We start from the raw sequence: 27,726 nt of genomic DNA on the forward strand, positions 1-27,726 counted from the left end.
TTCCTCTCTTGGGTAAACCACATAAATAAAGCTTTGTCTAGCTGACTATTTTTTGCCGTTCTGTTGCCTAAATAATATTTTGCCACCATTTTCGAACAGAAATCTTCAATCTCTTTTCTGTTTTTTTCCAATCTGAAACAGTTTGTTTTCCTACACCTAATTATCACAAATCTTTTATTACAGGTTCCCCTTTTCTATACAAAATAGCACATTCAATTTTTCTTCCATAGAAATGATTACCTTCTTTCTTTTAGTTGGCCATTCCACTAAATTACACTGAACACAAAATTTCAATCACGATCACTACTGTAGCAAACTGCACCTTACGATTACAATGTTTAATGAATACTGGTACTGTACTGCTATTCTGAATAAAAGCTTACTAAAATAGAGCATGACAGAGTGTATAGGCCTACACATCCGCTCTACACATCAACATTATCACCCTATTAGAATGAGCAATAAAGCAACGGCAGGATGTTTGTAAACAAACATTTTCGGTGCACAAGTCATTATAATTACTGTACAAAAATATTGCACAACTCTGTTCTCAGAAAAAGTAAATACAGTAAGCACAGTACATGAGTTACCTAAAACCGAATACGTATGTACTTTTAATAAATACAAGATGTAAAAACTGTGATAGAGACTAACTGCCAACTCATCGGGTTGGTCTAGTGGTGAACGCACCTTCGCAAATCAGCTGATTTTGAAGTCGAGAGTTCCAACATTCAAATTCTAGTAAAGGCAATTACTTTTATACGAATTTGAATACTAGATAATGAATACCGGTGTTCTATGGTGGTTGGGTTTCAATTAACCACACATCTCAGAAATGTCAACCTGAGACTATACATGATTACACTTCACTAAATCATACATATCATCTCATTCATCCTCTTGAAGTAATACCTGACTGATTCCCACAGCCTAAACAGGCAAAAACATTAACTGCCAATAAAATGGACATATTATACAGTAGGTCTACTACTATGTTTCTTTAATTTATTTTAAAAATGTTAATTTACTACATACTACTGTACAATAGTACATTTTTTTTTTCAATATCGGTCCGGGTAATCCGAACATCCAGTTGAATGAGGTCCAATTAAAGGGGTTATACCATATTTCTTATTCCACATAGTATAGGTTTAATACCCCTAAAATTTCAAAATGTTCATTTTAGATATTTTTTCATAAGGATTATTTATTTTAACTAGTGCGCAGCACACTAACTAAGAATTATTTAACTAGTATGCACAGTACAGTGGTTGATTCTGACTTCTGTTTTTTCAAAGTAAATTTATGAAAGGCATGAAAAAACTGAAAAATGGTAAGAAAATATGTAATAGTCAATGATCATTTCTTTTCTCCTGAAAGTGAACTAAGAGTATATATATATATATATATATATAATGCTACAATTTTACTACACGCAGTAACGTAAATGAACAAAATACAAGCAGAACAAGATAAAAGCAATATAAAATTACTTACGAATAACAGCTATACATTTTTAATATACTATTTTAATACCAAATACAATTATTCATTTTATGTTTTTATATTAATAATAATTAAATAAGTTGAGATATACCATAAATGTGAGTCGAATTAATAAAAAAAAAAAAAATTGTGTAATTAGTTAGAAAACAACTGAACAGATTATGCTGTTGGAATATTTGATTTGTAGAATTTAAGCTAAATTAATGCTTACAGATGAATTTTTAAAAATTAATTAAAAGCTTTATAGCATGCAGGCAACTACATGAAGTAAAATGTTTACATTATCAGTAAATCTTATTGTTATAGGAATGAATGGGATTTGCATTTAAGTCGTTATTAAAAATTAAAGAAAGAAACCCTGGATAATTCTTTGGCAAAGAATATCATGTCTGTCATGATCAAATGCCTTTGATCTCGAGAAAGATCTAACCAGAAGCCTAAAGCTCCACTCCCAGATCTAAGCATTGTAAACCTTTAATTAACAGAAGCACTAATTTTGTAATAAAAAATCTGTACTGATAGGTCTTGTTTAATAAGAAAACAGATTATTATAAACTAGCTTTCTAAAATCCTACTTATGGCACTAAGAAGAATGGTTAGTAGTTATTGTGAGTACATCGTATTTATTTACTTTTTACAGAGAGAAAAATTGACCATCTTTATAATAGGTTTGTAAAATGCTTGTTTGAAGAGAATGTTAAAACTGGGTTTAACTTTTTTTAATTTAAAAGTAAACTATTGAAATGACAAACCAAATTATTTATAACTGAACATTTTAATAATACAAAAGTTTATAGTTTTAAAAAATTGTCATCACTGACTACGGGCAAAACCACAGCAATTTTTTTTAACAGAACCTGGTAGTTCATTTCGACCTGCAGAGTACATGTGGGATTGAATCTTCAATTATATTATATTATTTCTATTATTACAATCTTGAACATGAACATGTAGTTGTCATGGGGAAAACATTTTGTTAACTTGATGGAATGTCTAATTTTTACTGTTACTTATTAAACATTTTTGTGCGCTGTTATTTTATATGGCTTCTTCAGCTTCTTCATTAATTGTTCTCTTTAAACAGCCTATTTTTTTTTTTTTTTATTTGGAATTGACCCATTTTCTTGTAGAGTGCGTTCTTCTTCAGTTCCTCAATTTGACTTTGCAGTATCTTGATTGTATCATTAACCATGATATTAACTGTTTAACCAGAAACCTTAATAGTAAGAGCAAGTCCTTTTTTTTTTGTACTTATTTTTTCCTTTTTTTACTTACCTATCTTTGCATCCACTAAGTTAATGTTAGGAATTTTATTAAAACTATGTTCAGTTAACAGCAATAATTATCACAAAGTAGTTTCTGAAGGAAAAGAAATAGAAATTCCTAAAGAAAACTTAATTCCATTTAATCCTCTTAAGGAGAATTCCTAAATTTGGAGAAAATATTATTATAGTGAATATTCCTGACAAATTTTATTTTAGTGAAAATTGAAAATGCTTGAATAACTTTTGCCTGTAGAAAAGTGATTGAGAAAAAAATTCCTTTTCAAAGGTAATAAAAAGCAAAATCCTGGACAAATATAAAGTATATTTCAGTCTCTGTATCCCATTTAAATTATTGGGGGTTGTTAATCAAAATACTTTTTGCTTATATTTTTTACAGAATCCCTAAGGAAAAACTCTGCCAAATATCAATTACCTAAGTATTTAGAAAGTTGAACACTAGACAAGTGAGTTAGGGCTTTCCATTAATAATATATACAGGAGTGTATATACACATGTACATTTTTTTCTGAAGCATTAATAATAATAAAAATTCTTAAAAATATAATTCCTGATAAATAATATTTTTCAAACGTAGATAATGTATGATAATCGATCAAATTTCTCTTGTTTGGTCCATTATTATTGCAGCTTTGAAAAAAAAACATGATTTTATATTGAATTTACAATAAAATTTAAAAATATTAATTGCTTTTTGGATGAGTTTGGAATGTGCTAAATAAAAGCACCCATTTTCATGCTATCAAGTAAAGACCAAATTTGAGCTGTTTGGTTCAGGACAGTTACAGTAAATTTTCTCAGAAATGAGATAAAAATTTTATCCTCTTAAGAATGGAGATATGTTTAGCTAAAAAAGTCTTCTTTTGTAATTTTTATGAATTTATATATTGTTATAATATTTGTAATTTGTCACTGTCATAAGAGCTAACACTGTAGGAAGAATATCAGTCCCAAAGGGTGACTGGCAAGATTTGATAAAGACCTTTAACAAAACATGACCTTCATTGCAGAATATATATTATTTTACAGTAATAAGTATAGCAATTAGTTTGAAATGATTGTTATAAGATAATTTTATTTTGAGTACAATTTTATACGCTTAAGAAATACTTATTCTGTTCTGTTGACAACATTAGTTACTGATTAAACTTACATTTTCATTGTTTGATTTCTTTTTCTTTATAGAGAAAAACCACCAAAAGAAAAGAAGCATGTTACTCTTGTTTTAGAAGAAGATTCCTCTAAATTCAGACCACAGTTTTATACATTCAGACGAACAGATTCGAAGAATGTAGCTAGAGGACCTCCATTCTGGGTTTTAGCCGACCACCTCATTGCAGTCATTTGGCATTTATTCAAGAATCCTCCTAGTGATGAGCCAATTGGTAATGAATTAATAACATTGAGATTACATGTCTACTTAAAATCATTAATTACACTGATAAACATAAGTTTGTTTCCTAACATGCAATACATGATTTTAATCTCTTTTTTGATGCTGAAAATGAATATGAACTCAGAATATTTCTATCACCAACATTTTTGAAAAACATTTAATTTTAAAGGATTTTTTCATTTTTCAATGAATAGTTAGCATTTTAAGCTCCTATATTGTATTTTTTTTTTTTAGCTCATTTTTTATCGTTTAACTTTGTTAACATAATTTGTAAGCTAGCTATAAGCAATACTAGACAAAGAATTAAGTCATACCATAGTCACATATATGACATATTTAATACTGAAGAGCAAGACTTCATGGACAAGATTATCATGTCTGTGCAAGTCAAAACATGTAGCTGAAAACACAGCTGTGTTGTTTGTATTAAGCACTGGATTTAGGAATGAATTACTATTGTTCAGTCTTAAGTTTAACAGTGCAGTGTCATAATGCCTCAAAATTATGTTAATGATGTGGATGCCTTTTGTTATGTGTGTGGTTAGTTTACCTTAAATTCAAATAGAAAAAAACATTACACCTTTAATTTAAAAAGCATCATTTGTACTTTCAGTGTGAAATTGCTGATCAGGATAAGACATGGGCTTCTCATATAGTAGGCACTAATTGTTCTGTATATTTAAGAGGATGGCTAAAAGGTACACAGAAGGGCTTTGTCATTTGGTGTACCCAAAGGTGATTTTGTGTGAACCAAAGGATCATTAATGGATTGTTGTTACTTTTGTTTAAAAAGTGTCTGGAATTTCTAAAAAATCTAAACATACTGTAATCAGTAACATCCTTCATTGCAATCTGCAATCAGGCTTGTACCTCACAGTGAAATTATTTCAGTTCCTGAGCCACCTGTGAATGTATGTTTCAAAACCATACAAAAAAGCTGATGAAGAATCAGGCAGTAATGAAGAAGACAACATTTTGAATTATCTTCCAATAAGCCACATCTTATATCACAACGTGAATTAAATGACTTTGTTAGGGATTTAAATTTATAAAAAAATCAAGCTGAACTGTTAGAATCAAGACTGCAAGGTTGGAATTTACTTTTAAAAAAATACAAAAATTTTGGGCTTTCAAAGCAAACAAAAAAAACTTTCTCAATACGTCATTGAGAAAAATAATTTGGTTTATTGCACAAATATTGATGAGCTTATGTTGCACACCTTTTCATAGATTCATCCAAGTGTAGTTTAAAAGCGGTTCTACGGCACAATGGTAACAAGTATCCTTCAATACCAATCGCTTAAGATATTAATTTGAAAGAGACATATGATGTTATGAAAGACATTCTTGAAGAAAATAAATTATAGAAAACATAGCTGGAACATATGTGGTGATTTGAACGTTATAGTTATTTTGTTAGGTATGCAGTTAGGATATACTAAGTACATGTGTTTTCTTTGCGAATGGGACAGCCAAGCTAGGGATAAACATTATTTTACCAAAGAGTGGAAGAAACGAGATAACTCCAAATGGTAAAAATTATTCTTGAGCCCTTAGTTGAACCCAAAAAAATATTTTTACCCCCTCTCCATATCAAGCTAGGATTAATGAAAAATTTTGTAAAAGCAATGAAGAAGGATAGTCCTGAATTTTTGTACATCAGGCAGAAATTTCCGAATGTAACTGAAGGAATAATTAAAGAAGGAATATTTGCTGGTCCTCAAATAAGAGAGTTTGTCAAAGATAATATATTTAACTCATTGTTATGTAGAAAGTGCAGCTTGGATTTCATTTAGACTTTGCAAAAATTTTCTCTGCAAACAAAAATCTGACTATTACCACTATATTGTTAATCAACTTCTTACTTCATACACAGTTATGGGATGTAATATGTCTTTGAAAATACATTTCCTCCACTCGCATCTGGATTTTTTCCCAGACTACCTCAGAGACATAAGTGATGAATATTGTGAATGTTTCCATCAAGACATTTCGGTGATGGAAAGGTGCTATAAAGGGAAATTGAATACTAACATGCTATCAATTACAGTTTGGCATTAATTTTGGATGTGCCTGAGGCTATTTATAAAAGAAAAGCATCAGCGAAATCATTCTTAACACAGGTATGACCAGCAAAATTACAAATTTTACAGATTTTAACTATTTTTTCCTTTAATTTTTTTTAAGCATTATTTATTTAAAACTAAAGGTGATAGAAAAATTGTATTAACAGATCCTGTAATGTACGCAAAAAAGCAGTTCAAAAAATTGTATTACACTTAGAGAAACATTAAAAAAAGATTTTTTTTTTATCTACCAGTGTTATAATAGCTAAATTTAATAACCATATTAGTACAAAAAAGGTAGTAGAATAAGTATTCTATCTTATCAGTATTCTAATTTACCACTCAGAACAAGATAAAAGAAAAACTTTTAACATAATTTTAATGAATATGTGTGAAAAAGTACGAATGCTAAAAGAAAAAATCACTCTTTAAATAAAGTTTGTTAAAAATTTGGATATGCAGTGTGTCACCTTAGGATATATAAAGGATCAGTGAATGTATGGTCTTTTTTTTGTGAATATATAAAACAACTTGTGTGTTGTATTTGCAGGGATGTATTTCTGTAAGTTGTATGCAATCTAGAAACTTTGCAAGTAATACTTTGCTATGTATTACAATGTACTAATTAATTCCTAGTGGCTGAGACATAACTTCGCAGACATTAGTAAAATAACTACTAAGTACTAATACATTTTTTAATTCCAGGACCAGTTAAAATTGTTTTGGCATGTTTCAGAGAACATAAATTTACTATGGTTCACTTTGACTAAATAGTTTTATGAAATTTTGCTGTTTAATGTTTTGTCACATGAAAAATATACTGCATAATTTGTTAAATCTGAGAGATTTTAAGTCTATGCTGCTTATTATAATGTTGGAATACTTAAAAAAAAAATCTTTTTACTTCTTAACATAATAGGAAAGGTATTATATAACTTTGTTGGCCACACTAGCATGGAGATGAAACTTCGTTTCTTCAAAGAACTTGAAATGTAATAAAAGTAAATATTTTCTTAATTATATTTGAGTTTTATAATTCTTATTCCTCTTATATTTCTTTGATACTTAGGATTTAGTTCACAAAAGGAATTCTCATTACTTTTCCTTTATAAACATCAAAACAAATTTCATTCTGCCACTTTTTTAAAGAAAGCAATATTTCAGTTTAAACATAACTATAATCAATTGTAATTGAAGTTCAGACCCATGAATAAATTATATCATCAATTTACTATGAAATGAGGTATCTCACTCTGAACTATTGAAGCCAAATTCCAATAGTTTTTAAATAATGTTTCTACTGTAAAAGAAAATTGTATTTTTTCAAAAAATTTGTATTTTTGTAAAAAAATAATGTATTGCATTAAATTAAAATTTCATCTAATTTTTTTTTAATTGTATTTTTTATTCTTCCATTTTTTTAATATTCTTTTGTAAGCAAACTCTTGAAAAGGATATATTTTATTAGGTAATAAAACTACAAACCTCAAAAAGGTGTTATTTGTATTATTATTATATCTGTATGCGCAGGTATATCACAGTTGCAGTGGTCTCTAGAGTTTCTAAGAAACATTAGAGATGATACTGGTGAGTATCCTGAGTATGTCAATGCAGCTATTTGCGGTCTAGAAGATAGACTGCTTGAGCTCTATGCTTCTGTTCCTAAATTTCTTGGTGAAGACGAAGAGGAAGAGGAAGAAGATGAACAACAGCCCAAACGTAAATCAGGAGAAGCTGAAGAAGGAGGAGGGGATGAAGAAGAGGGAGAACCAAGAACTGACGATGAAGGTGAAGGTGGTGAAGAAGGTAATAAGGAAATTTTAGTAATCTCACTTTGATATTAAGTAATAATGTTAACTAATTTTTACCATAAGAAACTACTAAATGCTATGCTTCAAATTAATTTCTTCACTAACAAATTTCTTCAAACAAAAAGAAACTGATCTCTTTTAATTTGAGATTTGCACATTAATTAGCACAAATATTATGAATTAAGTCAGTACTTAAATTAATGCTCATAATATTAGATGTAATTTTTCATAAAGAACTAAAAAAAAAGAATGAAGAAAAATAAAAGTTGTCCTAATATCAATAAACAGTAGTTTTTTGAGAAAATCCTTTGTAAAGTTATGAATGCACCGAAAAGTTATATTTTCACACATTCATTTAAAAAAAACATAAATGTTAGTACTTCTGAAAACAATTTTTTTTTTTTTTTTAGTTCTTGGGATAAAATTAACTACAATAATTTTATTTATTTTTTAAATTGCTTTCAAATAAATATAATATTCACGCTTTTGTATTGGAGTAGAAATCTATGATCAGTTATAACTAAAAAATACAAGAGATTTCACAATTATACTAACTTTCATTATTTTTATTACAAGAATTTGGTTGTAAGATAGGAATCTCTAGAAATACTTTGCACAACATTGAAATTCTACACGTAAAATAAAATTTAATAATAATTTTCTTTAAAATATGGCTCTTAAGAAAATAGCAGAATAAATCTTTTGGGAAATAATAAAAATAAAATTTTAAGTATAGAAACAGATTTAGTTTCATAAATGATAAACATATACTACAAAGTATTTTTTAACAGATCTAAATTACGTAAATTAAAAAAAAATATAACAATAAATTAACAAAAAAACAAAGCACTTCTATTCAGGTTACCAGATGTTTAAAATTTAAATATAAATTTTTTAAGTGTCTTTTTCCTTACTTATTTCATAACAATTTTAAAATAATTTTAATGTGCATGGAGAGGAAAATTTCAGTGTAAAATGGATAACAGAAATGATTTCTTTTTTGTAGACCATGTGACTGTTATTCAAATAATGAATTTAAAACACCAATGTGTGTTTATGTTTACACAATGTGTAAACATAAACACCATTTTGTCTGATGGAAAAGTGGATTTGGTTGATAATAATTAACTACACTTAATAACAAAATTAATAACAATGAAATATGCAATAGAAGTTCTAATTTATGAAAAAATATTATTTTAATCTGTAAATTTGCTGTCATAATAAACGAAAATTTATGAAATTAACAAGAAACTACATGCTTTTTTTTACTTCATAAAATGGCCAATTTAAGGAATTGAGAGAGCATTGATGAAAACAGTCTAAAGAAACTGTTATTCTGAGATCTAAACTTTTGAATAATATAATATATTGCAAAACTTGAATTTTTAAATGCTGATATGCTACCTATTTTTGCTTCTCACAACCCACATGAAGTCAACTTTGTCTCATAAATGTTACATGCACCAGTCAATGTGTTATAATAAATACATAAGGAAAAAAAAAGAATAAGAATAGACATGTGCACACACACACAATCTATAACTTGTATTATGTATGTATGTCTTAAATATCATAAAAATAGAATTTTATTATTATCTTAATAATTTTCTAGCTATCCATGAAATTGGATAATTGCCCTTTTATCATAAGAGGCGCATATCAGAAAATTCTATAAAGAAGCCTCTAATCTACTTAAACTATTATAAAAGATAAGCTTGTCTTCAGTATTAATCCTTGTGTAATTCTACTTGTAATGGAAACAGAATGTGCTAAATTTAGACCCTAATCACAATTTCTGTTATCTGATCCTTAAACAACACTTGAACTAAGAAGTAAGGAATACCTTTAAATATCCCTTTACATAGCTGATAAAATAAAATTTTATAGTCCACAGTATTAAAAAATTTTGTTCTATGAATACATTCAACTTTCAGGAGAAAAAAAATGTGAATTTTAATTCTACATCTTCAGTGCTCCTATCCCAAAAGCAATAATAACTTTCAGAAAAAACTAACATTTTAGAAAAGATATCAGTCTTGCTTTGACACAATTTTCAATCATATAAACACTAATAAAATTTTATTTTATTCTTTAATTTTATCTAAAATGAGATAGGGCAATAATGACCATCAGAAGTTTTTTCCTCTAATAGATTAAAAGCTAATTTCAGAGAATCAAAAAAATAAATGGTTTGAAAAGTCTAACAAATGTAAAAAAGAAAGAGGTTTTATATACAATGACTAATAATCTGTAAAATCTTTTCATTAATTCTTTCATCACCTGATGATTTATGTATGCTTAACTGATCATTAATTGATAAATTTCAGAATCCAGAATAAAACAATGAATATAATTATGAATATTTAACTGCCGTAAATGTTCAATAAAGGTCGTGTAAGCAACCTAATGCAGTTAGTTATAAGTCATTCCAGAAAATGCCATTAGTTTTCAAGAACTACAAGCATCTTATGCCAAGCTTACTATGGAAAATGAGGAGTGAAGTGAATTTCTCATTACCTTCTTCATTGATTCAAATATATAGTTACATATCAGGATAACACTTAACCTGGGAGTCCCTGTGGACCAGCTGTATAACAAACATCATTATTTATTATCAGAGAAAGCAACTCTTGACTTACCTCGTACACTATATAGGAAATTACTATGGGTAGTACCCCCTTTGTTACAAAATTATGAATAAGAAATACATTGCTTCATTTTGCAAGGAAGGTCTAATTTGTAACTGTAAGGATAAACACTTAGAGCTATTCATTCCAAATTTGAATTTTTTGTCAGTTTTAATTTTAAATATTTATAAATATATGATTATTTATGGCATCAATTGTTTCTATGCTAAATTAAAACAGTACCATCATTTTCAGAAACAGAAATATCATTACTTTTTGATATTTGTTCACAAAGACCTGTAAAAATCTCCGAGGCTTTTTGTGGAGTTCTAATCTCGTAATGTCACCCTGTTATAAGATGACACAAAGTAACTACAATATAATTACATTACACTATGCTAATAATATAAAATGATAATGAAATAACTAAAAAAGATAACACTTCATTACAGTTTGAGATAAAAATATGATGTAAATTAATATCAACTAAAATTAAATTATCTCTTATTAGCTTTTAGCATCTTTTAATGTATTAGCTGTTTCTTCTTTAATTTGAAATGAAAAGGTGTTTTCTAATCAAAAACTAAAATATATGCATAATCATTTCTTTGTAAATCCATAACTAAATGATGTTAGGCCATGTTATTAATGAATTAAGAAAAGTTATAAACTGATCAAACAGGAATGTTATTCTGTTTTATCAAGTATAGTTTATGAAACTAATTTTATTATGAAACTGAATTATATTCTTATGCACATGTCATTAAAAAAAATAGCAATATGTAAAATAATATTGCTACAAAAAACTAAAAATTACACTTTTCAAATAAAAAGTTCTTTCAAAACATCTTGTTTTTACTTATCTAGAATGAATATCCTCCTTTCTCACCACTACTATTCCTTACTATATACAGAGGTACTTTTGATGTCTTTATTTTTACATTCTTAATTTTTTCAATCTTTTTGTTGCAGTAACTTTGATTTATCTTCCAGAAGCCGTTTGGAATTCTCTCATGCAAATCTCTCATTTTAATTCATCTATTATTTTTTTCTAATTGCGACTAGATTTTTCAGTAATTCTTAATGACAAATTGTTTTTTTTTATTTTTTTTATCTTGATTCCACATTCTATTGATTGCAGAACCAAGATCAGTTTTTCTTCATCTTCAGTGGATACTTCATATCTACTGATTAATAGTTATCATAATTCTTCTTTGCTTCAGAAGTCATGAAACTCCAAATTTAATTTTCAGAATTATAAATTCAATACCTACCTTAGACATTTGTATGTAGATGCTTTGAAAAACATTTTTAAAATGATGACATGAAACTATTTCAGTTTTCTACTAAAGCAACAATTAATTTAAAATACACTTTTTGTTTGTTTTGTTTGTTCTTTAAAATGTAGTATGTTTTTTTTATCAACAAAGTTTGTAGTGATAAGTCTTGAATATCGATCAAATTTTACCTCGTGGAAAACAGTAAATTTTATAATTATTTCTAATTTACTGAGATAATTCATCAATTTCCATTTATCTGCTCAAATTGTAATCATTGAATGAAAATATTTTGAATTTTAGAAGAGGGTGGTGGTGGTGGTGGTGGTGATGATGATGAGGATGAAGAAGATGAACCACCTAAACCTGGATCAATTGTTGTTACTGATGGTATGATTGATAGACCTTCTGAATCTATGCAAAGACGAATGTCTCGAAAAAGTTCTGTAATGCCTGATTCGGCAAGAGACATGCAGAGTTCACCAACACTGAAGGATATTATGACAAAAGCTCCTAAGAAACCACCAAAGGTAAATTTTTACTAATTTTTTTCTATCACGTTTATTATTTAAAAATATTATGTTACTGTGATTGGTAAAATTATAAATATATTATATTAGAATATCCTAAACCAAATTGGGTAGAATGAGTTCATTCAACACTTTGAATGAAGAGTGCAAATAGTGTAATTCAGCTATCCATGATTGAACCCATTGGGTTGGTATAGTGGTGAACACGTTCCCAAGTCTGCTGATTTGGAAGTCAAGAGTTTCAGCATTCAAGTCCTAGTAAAGGCAGTTACTTTTAGACGGATTTGAATACTAGATCACAGATACTGGTGTTCTTTGGTGGTTGGGTTTCAATTAACCACACATATCAGGAATGGTTGATGTTCAGGTATTACTCTAAAGTAATACCTGAACAGATTAATTCTCAGAGGCTAAACAGGAAAAAAGAAAAAGCTATCCATGATTGTGTGAATTATTTAAAAATCACATGTATAAATAAAAATGGTGTACTTATTTAAGATTAAAATTAAATTAAGATTATAATAATTAACTCATTACAATTTTTTTTTTTTAATAATCTATTGTAACCATAAAACTGTAATTTTTATTAATTGATCTGAGAATTATACTACCACTTTCTTGCAAATAGAAATTTGCTAGAAAAAAGGAAATTTATGAACTGCTGCCTTAGGGAGAAAATATAGCTCTGACTGAAGGGGACAAAAAAAAGTAAGAAGATTGCAATATTGTCTCTGACAAAGAGTGCAGAGGCCTATATTTTAAGCAAGGTTTTCTACTGAAATTATCGATGTATTTAATTTTATTTCTTTATAGTTATTAGATGAGCAATTTCATAGTACTCTCAAGAATTTGACAGTCAAAGATGAATCTGTTCCTTTAAATTACACAAAGAAATTAATCATTAGATGTAACAGAATTTTTGATGGTCTAAATGGTTTTCTTTTTTCCATTCTTTATAAATGCATATAAAGTAGCGTATTTATTAACTTTTAGGAGGAGCATCTTAGTCAAAATTAAGTGGCTAAATAAATATTTAATTAAGTGAATCCGTAATTAATTATAATTAATGGTATATAATTGTTTTCTGAAATTTTATAAGTATGAATTCTCAAAAAAAAAGTTAAATTTTATAACACTATAATGTTTGTTAAAAAATTAAAGTTTGGATATATAAGAATTTGTTTTTTAATAATGAAGGGACTAAGAAAATTAAGTGCTAGTTGGGCATATCTCTACGCCAATCTAGCACTTCATCTTGGCCAAATGCAAAGAGATAGATATGGCCAAGATAAAAAAGTTTCTATCCTTCTGCTACATGGTATTGACATTGATTACATAACATATCTCGTGTATCTAGTAGAAAATGAATCTAGTATATTTTAATCTTTGTTATTGAGGTGATCAAAGATTGAGAAGGGGCCTACAGAATATGAAGGCAAAAAACTCTAAACCTGTTGAACATTATTATATTTCTTGCTTGTCTATATGTGTAAAGAGTTTTGTAAAAGAACAGTGGAATATTATATTTCCTTTTAATATATTCTGAGGCTAAAGAAATAATGTGGCAGAGGCCAAGAACCACATACTTCCAGACTTAAGTTATATTCTTATTCCTGGAAGTAGGACACATTTTTAAAAAGGATAGTTCAAATATCAACAATACTTTCATTTTTAATTTGAGGTCAAGTGAGTTTAAAGCATCTGGAGGTATTGTAGCACCCTAGCTCAGAAATTCACTTAGTTTCTTTGGTCCTCTAGAATTAGAAGATTTTTGGAAGTATTGTGAATTTAAAAATTGTTTCTGTATAGAGGGGATTGAGAGGTAAGAGTGGGTCTGAGGAGCAAGGAAAACCAAGTATTTGACACCATTCAGACCCCTTTTCAAAAGAGTGTCAAATACTCTGTTCAAATATTGAACAAGAACAGTTCAAATATTCCAATGTTTCAATTTTCCTTGTTTAACTGTAAGGGGATTCCAGAAGGTTACATAATTTGGTCCCTACCAAACTAGTGATTTATTTTTGGCTCCTAAAATGAATCTCAAAACTTTCATGAATTTGTGATAAATTGTTTTCTCATCATATTTTATTATTCACTTGTATATCACAAAATAATAGTATTTATTACATTCTACCATGAAAGAACTTCAAGAAGGTAATCTTGGGGAAGATGGATTGATGTCCACCTCTACCTTCTGACACTTAGGAAAAAGTAATGTTTCCAGAAAAGGAAATTTTCAGATCAGTTTCGTAAATTGAGATTACTCCAAACCAACTGATGTGTTTTCATATAGTAGTGCAAGTAAGAGGGGGGTGGTTATGTAAGTGGTGGTAGACATTGTTTCCAGAAAATGTTACTGTTACATGATGATGAAGAAATTAATTAATAGAAAATAGTAAAAAATTCTAATGGGGCTTGCTTTGCTTCATATATTTTTTAAATACTATAACCATACTGTTGGAATATAGCCATAAAAGTTTAATTTTATATAATTTTCAATTACTGATTTAATGCTAATTATGACAATCATCACATCTTTAATAGTTTTAAGGGTGCAGGTGAGAAGGCAAGGAGGGCCCACACTTGAATGACTCAACTTGAGTTTATTCATTCCAAAAATAAAGTTTTGAAAAAAATGGGTAAAACATCAAAATATTGTTCATAATTTAAAGGCATAGTTATTATTATTAAAAAGTAATAAAATAATCTTTCATGGTAGAATGTAATAAATACTATTACTTTATAATATAAAAGTGAATAATAAAATATGATGAGAAAACAATTCAACACAAATTCATGAAAGTTTTGAGATTCATTTGAGGGGCCAAAAATAAATATGTAACCCTGTGGAATCCCCTTACAGTTAAACAAGTAAAAATTGAAATATTGCAATATTTGTATTTATATTATTTTTTTTCATAATTTAAAGGCAGGAAATAATTTAAATCTTAACAGAAGGCTTTAAGTGGCAAGGGATTCTTGACCTATTAGACATCATTAAGGTTTTTATTCGTCCTCAGAAAATGATGTGGGTTACTAATGAAGGTAGTACAGTTTGAATTAAGAAAGTTAAGTACACGAGTGTGAAACATTGCTTGAAGTTTCATTAAAGATTTCACTGGCCTTCACAAAACTGAAAAAGAGAAAATATTGAATATACCAAGCTTGCAGTTATGAATTACTATTAGGAGCTAGTAGCTGTTGATGGTTAAGGAGAACTGAACTTCTTATCCTGCATCATATTAAACATTTTTTTTTGAACTTGTAACAGATATTAAAAAAGAACAATTGAAAACAATATTCTTTTTTTTTTGTTAAGAGTCCTGTTGGGTAACAGGTATTGCGGGAAAAGAGCATCAACACCAGTTTGACACCATTATGTTTTAATGGTAGAACAATAAAAAAAAAAGTTTGAATGCTGCAATATTTAAAGTTTTGTTAACAGAGGGTATATATTTGTCTTTGACAGAAATCTCTATGTTCCAGAAATAACTTTTGATTCATTAAAAAAAAAACTATTGGAGAATTTTTGTCCTTGTTTTGAAGTATGGATTCATTTAAACTCATCTAGTTGGGTTTCAACAATGAGTCTTGCTACATATACGTAAATAATCTAGCCCAGCTTATCAGTTCCTAATCTCTGAAGATACTGAACAGTACCTTATTAATGACTAGATTAGGTAGAAGAAAATCCATATAAGTAAAAATATGTACAGAAAAGATATGAGTATATACAGTGTAATAAAAAAGTGTACCTGGTTATTCATTTTCAGACTATCAAACTGAACAAAAAATGATTTTTTCTAGAACAGAAAATTCTCAATGAAAGAATAACAATTTCCCTCTAATTTTCCTTCTGTGTACTATTTTGTCAAAAAAAATTTGTACTCTAGATAGGGATCAAGGAATTATATCTGCTACACATATTTACACTAAATTTTTCTAATAAATAAAAAATTATGGTAAAACATTTCATAAATTTCAAAATGGTTACCACATAATTTTTAATAATTTATATCTCTGTAATTATTAGTCATATACATTTTATTAACCCAAACACCTTTCATTGTGTACAAAGTGACAGTTAATTTTTGAAAACTGGACAATTTAATATAATTAACTAATTTTTTAAAAAATATACAATGGTGTAGCTTTTTGATATTCTGGAAACTTTGCTGAAGATCAACAATGAGCACCGGTGTATTGTTAAGCATACTCTTTAGGTACCACAAAGGTATAAATCTGTTTTAGGTCAGATGATCTGTGGGACAAGCTACTGGTTCTGTATAATCAATTCACCTCTCAGGGAAGTAGATATTGAAGTACTGATGGACATTGACATTAAATTGTGATGAGGCACTATCATATATGAGTCACACGTCATTCCTAGTTATCAGAGGAACTTCATCCAAATGATTCTGTAAGGAAATAACAATACTTCTCATTGTTCCATTGTGCTGACAGGAAACATGAACCAGTCTGAAACTTCATCACAAACCCAAACATTTATTGAAAAAACCTTAATGGTATATTGCATAAGGATGTTCTTGTTCTCCTTGTGAAAATTAATGATTCCAACTGAAATAATGAACATTATTGTGGTGAGAAATTGAGGATTATTTGTCAATTTTTGTAAAATTACTCAACAAAATGGTAGTTTTGGTAAGATCCACTTTTTCTCTTAACTGCGTGCACTCTTTGTACATTATACAGATACAACTGTTGGCTTTGCACAATTCTCAGTCATAACCAACTTATTCACTTAATAGTCTGATCCCTTCTTTTACTGAACTCTGAATTTTCCTCAACATATTCCAGGACAGTTCTTTCAAGTCCAGTGATCTCATGGTTAACAGTATTTGCTGATCATGAGTTTTGGGAGATTAAGTCTATGGTTTCTCTTAACCCTTCATACAGAAATACAAAACCAAAATCATTTGGCAAATTGCAAATAGACAAACATTTATATACAGACAGTGCACTTCAGCTCAACTGCAGTCTGCCAGCCTGTACAAGATGCATTTCTGCCATTTCAGTAAGAGAATAAACTTCCATCTTAAAAAAGTAAAACACAAGTAAAGAAAAATGGTATCAAAACAAATGTAAGCAATATTCGATCCTCAAAAACAAAAAAAAAAAAAAATAGAATAATAAAGAAAATAAATTAACAGAAAAAAATAACTTAAAACAGTAATATACAATACCTTGTTCAATTTAACTATAATAGAATACAACTTTGCTATGATTATTGCCAAATTTAGTTTAATTTATTATCAAACAAATAATTACATAAATATTACGTATTAAATAATTTTAATATTACCATTAATAACTCATTTTTAATTATTTCAGTTTAATAGTTTTTTATTAGTGGTAGAGATGAAATCTGGGCTGAAAATGGTCATAAGTTTTCTGCATATAACACTGTTTGTAAACAGGTTTTCAGAATGATAAATATGTATTGTCATTTGTTATAATCAAAACCTTAACATTTTAATTAATAAACATTTTTGATAAGATTAACGATTACAGAGATATAAATGATAACAAAATTGTTGTGGCCATTATTTAAAATTTGTTCAACATGTTACCATGCAAAATTTTATTAGAAAAGTTGAAACCAAATATTAGAATGATTCCTCCTTCCAATCTTGAGTTATACATATTTCTTTAAAAAACAAAAAAATTGTCTACAAAACAAAGGGGAAATTGTCATTCTTTCTTCAAGGATTTTCTGTTCAATAAAAAATCAATTTTGTTCTGTAGAATTCAATAATTAATAACTGGGTACACTTTATTTTGTTACACTATATGTATTATCTGATTTTTATCAGAACGGCTTTTTTTATTTCTGACATTTGAAATTTAAAAAAAATTTTTATTATAAAACAAAGCATTATTTTTTTTTATAGAAATCATGGATTAAATATTGACTTCTACAAAAATTGTTTTTGTTTCAGTAATAAATAGCCACCTAGTTTCTAACAATTATTCCATTCCTTAAGTTGTGTGATGAGGAAGTTTCCAACTGATTATAAACTGTTCAACTAAACTCTCTCCCTACCAGAAGATACATGTAGGCTTAACTAAAGACAGGCTTCTGTTCTACCAATAATCTTACCTCAAAGAACATAACTAAAAAAAAAATCCTGTTCATACTAAGTTATTTCATGCATGCAACAGAAAAAATTTGAAGAACAAAGAAAATGACAATTTTTGGTTACTAGTACAAACAATTGCAGAAAAGATAGTTGTGCTTGTGTGCCTGCTTTTGTATCTTTCCTTCCATCAATTAAACTAAACTCTGAGAATCTGATAATAATTTTTTTAGTTATCTCCAAGGATCTGGCCGAACATAATAAGCTGTGGACGTACATACCATACAGGTATAGCAATCCTGTACTCATTCTTAGGTGAGTCTTTAATTTTTGGAAGATAGTAGTTTTTGCCACAAATTGTATTTATGCTGGTCAACATACAGTTGTATTCAGTATATTGATCAATCATGAACTGCTCTTAGTTTCCCGATGACATCTCCTGTCTGCAAACTCTTTGAGCTAACTTCTCAGTGGGATTATTTGTCCTATTCTGTGACTCTCTATGAGTACATCATCCTTTCTCACCATCTATCCTTCTTGGTATAACTTTTTTTCCTGTTCAGCCTCTGGGAATCAGTCAGGTATTACTTCAGAGGATGAATGAGGATAATATGTATGATTGTAAGTGAAGTGTAGTCTTGCATAGTCTCAGATCAACCATTTCTGAGATGTGTGGTATATTGGAACTCAACCACCAAAGAACACCGGTATCAAAGATCTAGTATTCAAATCCACATAAAAGTAACTACCTTAACTAGGATTTGAACATTTGAACTCTCGACTTTGAAATCAGCTGATTTGCAAAAATGCGTTCACCACTAGACCAATCCAAGTGGGTTGCTTAGTGGTATAACTTGGACAATTCTACCTCTGCACTAACAATATTAAACCTAGATGTGCCAGAATATGAATAAATATTTATTCAGATCAGGGATTAATTATAATATTACACATGTCTCTTGATTGGGTAGATGTATTACTTAAGATTTTATCATAGCGTAATGAGATAGGTGAACAACCTACCTATCCTGGTAGGTTCATTACCAGTTAACTGCATATTAACAGATAAAAGTAATAGAGGTTGAAATAAATATTAAAAAATAAAAATATAAAATCTGTTCAGTTTAAACAAATCTGAAAGATACAATTGAAATTATTTGAATATAAATTGTTTGAACATGTCAAACAAATGTCCAGAGAAATCTGTTTTTATTATTTAAAAAAAATTATGCCATTTACAAATTAGTAGCATTTTTCTAAAAAAAAATTATTTTGAAATAAACTGGAGAAAGATCTCTTACATGAGATAACATTAAAAATTTCAAGAAAGCATTAAGCTCTTTCTGTGTATAATAAACTTAAGGCCAGAGATTGTGTTGTGTAAAAATAGTTATATTAGTTTGATAGACGTGGACTTTTTTTAAGCATTCATGGATGCTAATAAAATGATGCTGCCATATTGAAGTCTGCTTGTGGACTTTTTCCTAATTTACAAGAATACAGATAGACAGTAAATTATTTCTATTTTTGTGGTCATTGTTAGTTCAGGCCCATGCTGATGTAAAATAGTCTTAATGTACCATACTAATGCTGATTGTTTAAAAAAATTGCTTAACAGGATCCAGAACTACAGACATTGTTTGCCCAGAAAACTTGTTCTGGTGCTTCAGTAACCGGCAAGCAATCTTATGATAGTCAAGTGAAAGCATCTCACAGTGGAACTAAAATAGGTAATTATAGTTTTCGTTTAGCACATGAAAATAATTTTTTAAATTCTATTTTATATTACAGTGATACCTAAGGGTAAAAATATATTGCCTATTAATTTGTTGTTCATAATATACACAAATGTGTGTGTGTGTGTAAAATATTTTAAAGCGGTGTGTATTGTCAGTTTAAATTCAACTGAAATTCATTGCAGATTTTAACATTTTTAAAAATATATAAAAAATCTTTCTGCCACCTTAAAATGAGTCAAATGTGTGAGCATGCATGCGCGCGCACACACACACACACACACACACACACACACACACACACATACATACACACACACACACACACACACATATACACACATACACACACACACATACACACATACACACATACACACACACACACACACACACACACACACACACATACACATACACATACACACATACACATACACACATACACACATATACACATACACATACACATACACATACACATACACATACACATACACATACACACATACACATACACACACACACACACACACACACACACACACATATACACACACACACACACAGACACACACATATACACACACACATATATACACACACACACACACATACATACACACACACACACACACACACACACACACACACACACACACACACACACACACACACACACACACATTTGCAATGTTAATTTTACAGATTTGTTTTAAATCTTTTTTGATAATAAAAAGATCCTAATTTACCTACTGTATGATGAAATGTAGTAAAGTGTGTAAATGTAGTAAAATGTAATAATTTACTTTCCCATTAAAATTTTTTTTACTTCCGGTGTTGTGTGTATTCTTTTTATCAAAAAATACACATGCTTTTCGAAAAAAGGTATATTTTTAAACTTTAATCATAAAATCTTTTTAATCGTTTCAATAAAAAATGGTTCTGATAAAAGTGATAAATCTTTACAACAAATTAAAAAGCTACGCTGATAAGTAATAAAAAAAATCAATATTTTAATTAAAATGAATACATTTTGCTGCTTGGATACTCTTAAATATAATTTTTTGTTGATTTGGAAAATCATTGGTTAGTAATGTTTTTTAGAAATTACATAGAACATTTTTTGTTGATTTCAGAGGGAGCACGACGTGCTGACATGCTGAAATTCTTGAATTCTTTACGTAAAGAACAAACTGATCGTATTAGCATAGAATTAAAACAACTGGAAAAGATTAATGAGTGAGTATTAATTTTTATTACAATTAACACATATTTGTTAATTAGTATGATAAATTAGTTACTTTGGTTATTAGTTGTTTTACATAAGAAAAAAATAGGCAAAATTTATATGATGGAAAATAATGCATGCAGATAGCTTAGATAAAACTGCAGCTGAAATTAGATTAAGAAAAATAGATTAAGAAAAAACATATTATATTAAGAAGAGCATAAATTAAAGAGAAGAAAGATTCTCTTCTTAATCTATCCTGAAATAGATAGTAATAATAATAATAATAGTAATAAACAGTAGCAAGTTATCAATGATAGCTTCAAATTTATTTTACATGAAAAAAAGTTATCTTAAAGGGATAAAGAAGAATATTTGGTTAAACATAAAAAAATGGTTTTGCTTAACAACTTTTTAGTTGCAATTATCAATTGTAAAAGTCTCTTCTAGCAGTGATGTTTAATAAATTAAATTTCAACACCAAAGTAATATTTAGGCCAAACTAATTTTTAATTTTCCATATCAATAGTTTTACTTTACCATTTGTGTAGTTTTTAATAACATGTGTCAATATTTTGGAGAACCAAGTTTAAATTTATTAATAATTAATCACTTATGTTATAGAAAATTGCGGCTTAATCATTATCATTATCGTTCACCGGGTCAATTTTTTTCCGGGTTAATGCGTTTATTACAGTTTGTAATAGCTTTACGTTTATGTATTGTTTTTATAATACATTCTAAGTGAATTTTATAATTATTTGGAACATCCATTTAAACAACCTATAATAGCAAATCTATAGTTGGCTGTCTAATAGAAACCTTTTCAAAGAACAAAAAGTTTACTGGGCTTCGCCTGCTGGGTTTTTGAAAATATTACCTGTGTAAGTTGTACTGCAATCTTCATTTTCAAAATACTCTATAGTTTTAATTTAAATAGTTGGCCCTGTTTACTTGCTGGTGATACGAAAATGCCTTTGAACAGTACCCGTTTTGACGATTTAGCAGAAGCATCCCGACAACTGTGTAAACACAGATTCAAGATTACATTTGAACTGTATTATTCAATTTAAACACGATGGATACAAATGCCACCTAGATTATTCGTTGAGAAATTTAAAGTGTTCGGGAATTGTTAATTAGAATGGTTCTTTTTTTATGAAAGCAATCATTAGCTTTCGGTGGAAGTGATAAGATCGGTTCCACCTCAATAATATATCTTAATATATGTGGATATATTAAGAAACTAGCTCTGTAGATGTAAGAAGTTGTTACAGAAAAGTAGAGAATATTTGATTGACTCAAAAAAATTCAAAACCAAGTTTTATAGAGGGCATTGCAGATGCCTAATCAATGGATGCAGATGACTATTAACCGAACGTAGTCGATTTAACGCTCTTAAACGTCTATGTCGGGAAAACACTGAATAGCGTACCAAGGCCCGCATCTCGCCATCCTTTTAGGACTGCATTTTGTAAGTATAGATGCAGGATGGTATTTGATGCGGGTCGTCAACGAGACTGATAGAGAGAATACAGGTTATTCAATTGAGGAATTTTGCCAATACGTGGGTGGGAAGATATTTCCCACGCCGCGGTACTCGTTAACGATTTGAAGAGAAAATATGACAAATTAAACTTTTATGCTGCTGATAGGAATATTGTTTGAGTAATTTAAGAGGTATGATACACACACACACTGTTGTATATTCATGCATTATCGTTTTTGTTTATTAAAGAGAAAAAAATATTCTGCTTTGTTCATTTATATTTTATCAGTCACAGATCAATTTATTTTCAGTGACAGAATGATCAACGATATCATCGTACAGTGGGATACTGGGTTTCACTTGGTTAAGAAATTCCTTCAGTGAAACTGATTAATGATAAATGCCTTTGTTGAGAAATGGTATTACTTAAATATGCTTCAAATCTTTTTGGGTACGAAAAACCTCCATCAACAGAGAAACTAGTTGACAGGAACGAATAAATATTAAGCAAAACTGTCATAAACTTTCAAATACATGATGTAATTAATTTTCTCTTAAATGGTTAAACGCATAGTTTCATCCCTGTGTACAAGGGTAAATCTTATATAAACGGATCTTATGTTCCTGAGGATCTACTGTTGGTAGAACTGGGCCCACGCTTCTAGTATGCTTGGGTGGGGTCATTAGGAGTGGGGAGATCCGGCCATTCCACACTCCCAACAAATTCGTCAATGATGCTCACGATGTCAGAGCAACAGGTGCACCCTTCTACTTGACAACCCATAATTATAAAATTTCTAGCTCGTGAAGGAGTTCAAGCGACAGAAATTTTCCGGAGATTGACTGCACAGTTCGGGGACCAAACACTGTCAAGGATTCATGAGTTTGCCTGGCATAAAGAGTTCAAGGAAGGAAAAGAACGAGTGGAAAATCAGGAACACGATAGCCGTTCTCGGACCAGCATTACAAACGAAAATATTCACGTGGTTCGAGACATTCTTGAAGACGATCGACGGGTGAGAGCATCCGAAATTACAGAACAGGGCGGAATAAGTAATGAGAGCTGTCACGCGATCATCACAAACGACCTCAGTTCCATAAAGTGGTGCCAGATGGGTCCCTCGCCTTTTGACTGCAGATCAGAAGTTGAGACGTTTCGAGATCTGTCAGAGGTTTACGAAAGAATGTGATGCTTTTTTGAGTCGGATCATCACCTGCGACGAAATGTGGGTCTACCACTACACTCTCCAATCGAAAGAAGTCAATATGGATGGCGGAGGAAAGGGGAGGCAGCGCCAGTGAAAGCCAAGACTCGACTGTCAGCTGGCAAGGTTCTTTCAACTGGTGAGGCATTTTGCTTATTGAATTTTTGCATGAGCGACGCACAATCAATGCTGCTTACTACTGCGAGCTGTTGAACGAGGCGAGGGCTGCAAAAGACGAGAACAACCGATACGAGAGGCCATCTTCCTGTATGACAACGCAAAGCCCCATACTGCAGCTCTAATGGTCTCAAAACTAGAAGAAATGCACTGGACTCAACTTGATCATCCTCTCTACAGACTGGACTTATCGCCCTGCGATTTTCATTTGTTTGGGCCGCTTAAAGAAGCTCTAGCAGGGCAACGATTAGAAGATGATGAAGGCGTGGAGGAATTTGAGCGCAATTGGCTCCTGACGCAACCAGCTTCCTTCTACGATAAAAACCTTCTTTCTCGCTGGGAAAAATGTATTTTTAAAGCTGCAAACTATGTAGAAAAATAAACTATACTTGCCTTTATTTTTCAATAAATAAATTTTGTTTATAAATAAAATCCCCGTTTATATTTGATTAAATAATATATCCTTGTATTTGCAATTTGTAAACACTACTATTTTTTTGTAGTTTGTAATATTGACAAACAGCTTTTGGACACAGAAGATGAATCTGAATTAAGGTAATTTTTAATGGAAATAAAAATATTTAAAATGTCCCAGTTTTCAAATACAGAAGCCAAAATTTTAAACAATCTCTCTTGAGTATGATGGGTTTCCAATTAGATTCAAAAATATAACTGCTGTGTAAAATTATTAAAATAAATTGAAAATTGTTCTGAGCGTTAAAAAAAAAAAATGGACATTATTCCCTCAGACTTGTTAGAGAACTTGGGTTTCCACAAATTGAAAACATGAACAGGATGGAGCCCCTCCACATCATGTAGAGGATTGTGTAGACTGCGCTCAGCAAATTCCCAGAAGACTAGATAGACAAGATCCAATCATTTAGCTACTGCAAAGTTCTGATTTGACACAATACTGTTCTTTTGGAGTTGAAAGAAGAGACTGAATGAGAGATTCCTGCAGACATGCTTGCCAGAATGTAGAAAGCGGTAGATTATTCATCTGGTACCTGCAGGGCTGTAAACTATCCTCATATTGAGTTACATTAAGAGATAAAGACTTTGTACTTTGGTATAATAAAACACATATTCTAAATATAGTAAATTTAATTTACTATTTATTGGAGAGTTCTTTTTCAGATACCTGCTATAACAGAGCAACATTTTTCTCAAAATGATTAACAGAAAGTAGCAAAAGCATACATGCAAGTTTAGAAATTGTCTAATTTTTTAATTATTAAAATAAGTTAGGAATATGGATATTTTCTTAATTATGTATGCCAGTCTAAGAGTCCAAATAATTCATAACAAAAGTATAAATAAATGTTAAAACTGTTAAATCATGAAACATCACTTATTATTGCACATAATGACTTTTTACAGGTATTTGAAGGAAGTTGAATCTGGTCAGTGCAGTTATGCTACAATGCAAGAAATTAGAGACAAAAAAGTTTAAATTAAATGAAACATCATGATAAAAGTTTATGCGAGACCAGTTCTAATAACTTCATACTTCTTTATGACCAGTGTTGAAAATGTGGAAACCATATCCTGCATTGACATGACAAATTTTCTAATTACAATTGCTGATCAGTTTCTGAAATTCCTCAGTTCAGCTCAGAAATGTGGAATAAACATCCCATTCTTTTTTTCATCTTCAATTAAACAAATTTGCTGTAGGCAAAACTAAAACAAAAAATAGCACAGATTACATTTTTTTTTACTGTACTTATTTAATTTGAATTGCTTGATTATTGTGTGTCTACATCATGGTAAGATATATACTGTACAATCCAAAATATTAAACTAAATAAAAGATTTCTGCAACCATAAAAAAATGTATTTTGTTTTATAAATATCCTCTACTGTTAATCAATCTAGAAATACATCCCTAGACACAGCTTTGCTAAAACTGGAGCCACTTAACAACAGTTACAACCAACTAGATCTATACCAAAGCAGGTAACATTAATGCTTCTTGAACTGTGTGTGTATTTTTTAGAGCCTTGCTTAGTAAATAACTTTATGAACATTAGGCTATGCATTTTTGATACCCAATGCTCCCATGGTAAAAACGTCATTTGTACAGTGATATGCACCTTGATAACAGTTGTAACTTAAGATAACCATTGCCTGTCCAGTATAAATATTACATTAAAAATGACTTAATTTAGAATTACACTTTCTGAAGATCTTTTCAAAATTGTAATGTAGTCAATTCTGGTGAATTTCTGTGTTGAGATGGTAGGCAAATTCTAATTACTGCACTGATTTTTCAAATGTTCGAGTCTTTGTTAAAAGCTCTCCCATTTGGCAACTTGATGAAATTCAGTTAGTTATCCAAAATTTTATATATAAATTATTTTCATTCCCAACAACCTTAGACAAAACCATGATTGTTTGAAAATAGAAAGCTTGACTTTACTCCATAGGCAACCTCAGCCATTAATTCGGCAACCCCCAGGTACGAGGTTTGGCCCATGCATAGTTCTGCAGGCACAGAGATTGTTCCTTGCTGTGTTCTAAACAAGAAGCAGTTAGAAAGGGCACTGCAAAATGCCAGAATGATGTCACAGACTATATAAGATAACCCAATTCCCATAGCACAGGGCTAAAGAACAAGAGCTAATGTATAAGGGGATGACAGCCATAATCATTTTTTTTAGAAAAGTTTTTTATAATTTATTCCCCACCTCTACAAAATGTATGTATATATATATATATATATATATATATATATATATATATAAATGTATTTTAGCTGTAACTCTTCTAATTTTTATTATTAATAACCAACACACAATACTTAGCCAGATTTTTTTTTTTTTAAAGAGAATCAATACTTGTATCTTATTTTCCCCACAGTTACTTAAGAAACTATTGTTAATTTATTAACAATATTAATATGTATATATTAGAATATATAGGTGTGCACACCATAACAAAAATGGCCACCACAGGTAAACTGCTTAAATAAAAGATTTAAAAAAAATAGTTTTAAGTCCGGAGATATTTTGAATTTGAATTGATTTTTTTTTTGAATTGGTCAAGCAACCACCCTTGGAACTAACTGTCTAGTTCATGACTGAAAATCCTGCTAGTCCAGGGTAAATGGTAGACAAATTAGGCTTTGAGAAGCCCTGTACTCTTCATGTGGATTTTCTATATCTCTTTGGTAGTCCTAATATATGAAATAGTGTTGAATTAAAGTATGCCTGTAAAATTTAACCCGGCATAGTGTTCAACAACTGGATAGTGCACAACAACTTTTCAACAATGGATTGTATGACTATA

The 27,726-nt window shown here is 29.6% G+C and overlaps 1 protein-coding gene across 1 annotated transcript in view; it reads left to right on the top strand.

Annotated features, from left to right (window-relative positions):
* LOC142318386 (uncharacterized) overlaps positions 1-26,246 on the top strand; it is a 30,884-nt gene extending 4,638 nt beyond the window's left edge. The window contains exons 2-7 of the mRNA XM_075354969.1: positions 3,975-4,174; positions 7,782-8,057; positions 12,273-12,499; positions 20,216-20,327; positions 21,473-21,575; positions 25,816-26,246. Of these exons, the coding sequence (XP_075211084.1) occupies positions 3,975-4,174; positions 7,782-8,057; positions 12,273-12,499; positions 20,216-20,327; positions 21,473-21,575; positions 25,816-25,888 (991 nt within the window). The 3' untranslated portion in view covers positions 25,889-26,246. The remainder of the gene's footprint in view (positions 1-3,974; positions 4,175-7,781; positions 8,058-12,272; positions 12,500-20,215; positions 20,328-21,472; positions 21,576-25,815) is intronic.
* Positions 26,247-27,726: the final 1,480 nt, after the last annotated feature.

Source organism: Lycorma delicatula, chromosome 1, assembly GCF_047948215.1.
Source record: "Lycorma delicatula isolate Av1 chromosome 1, ASM4794821v1, whole genome shotgun sequence".
NCBI lineage: Eukaryota > Metazoa > Arthropoda > Insecta > Hemiptera > Fulgoridae > Lycorma > Lycorma delicatula.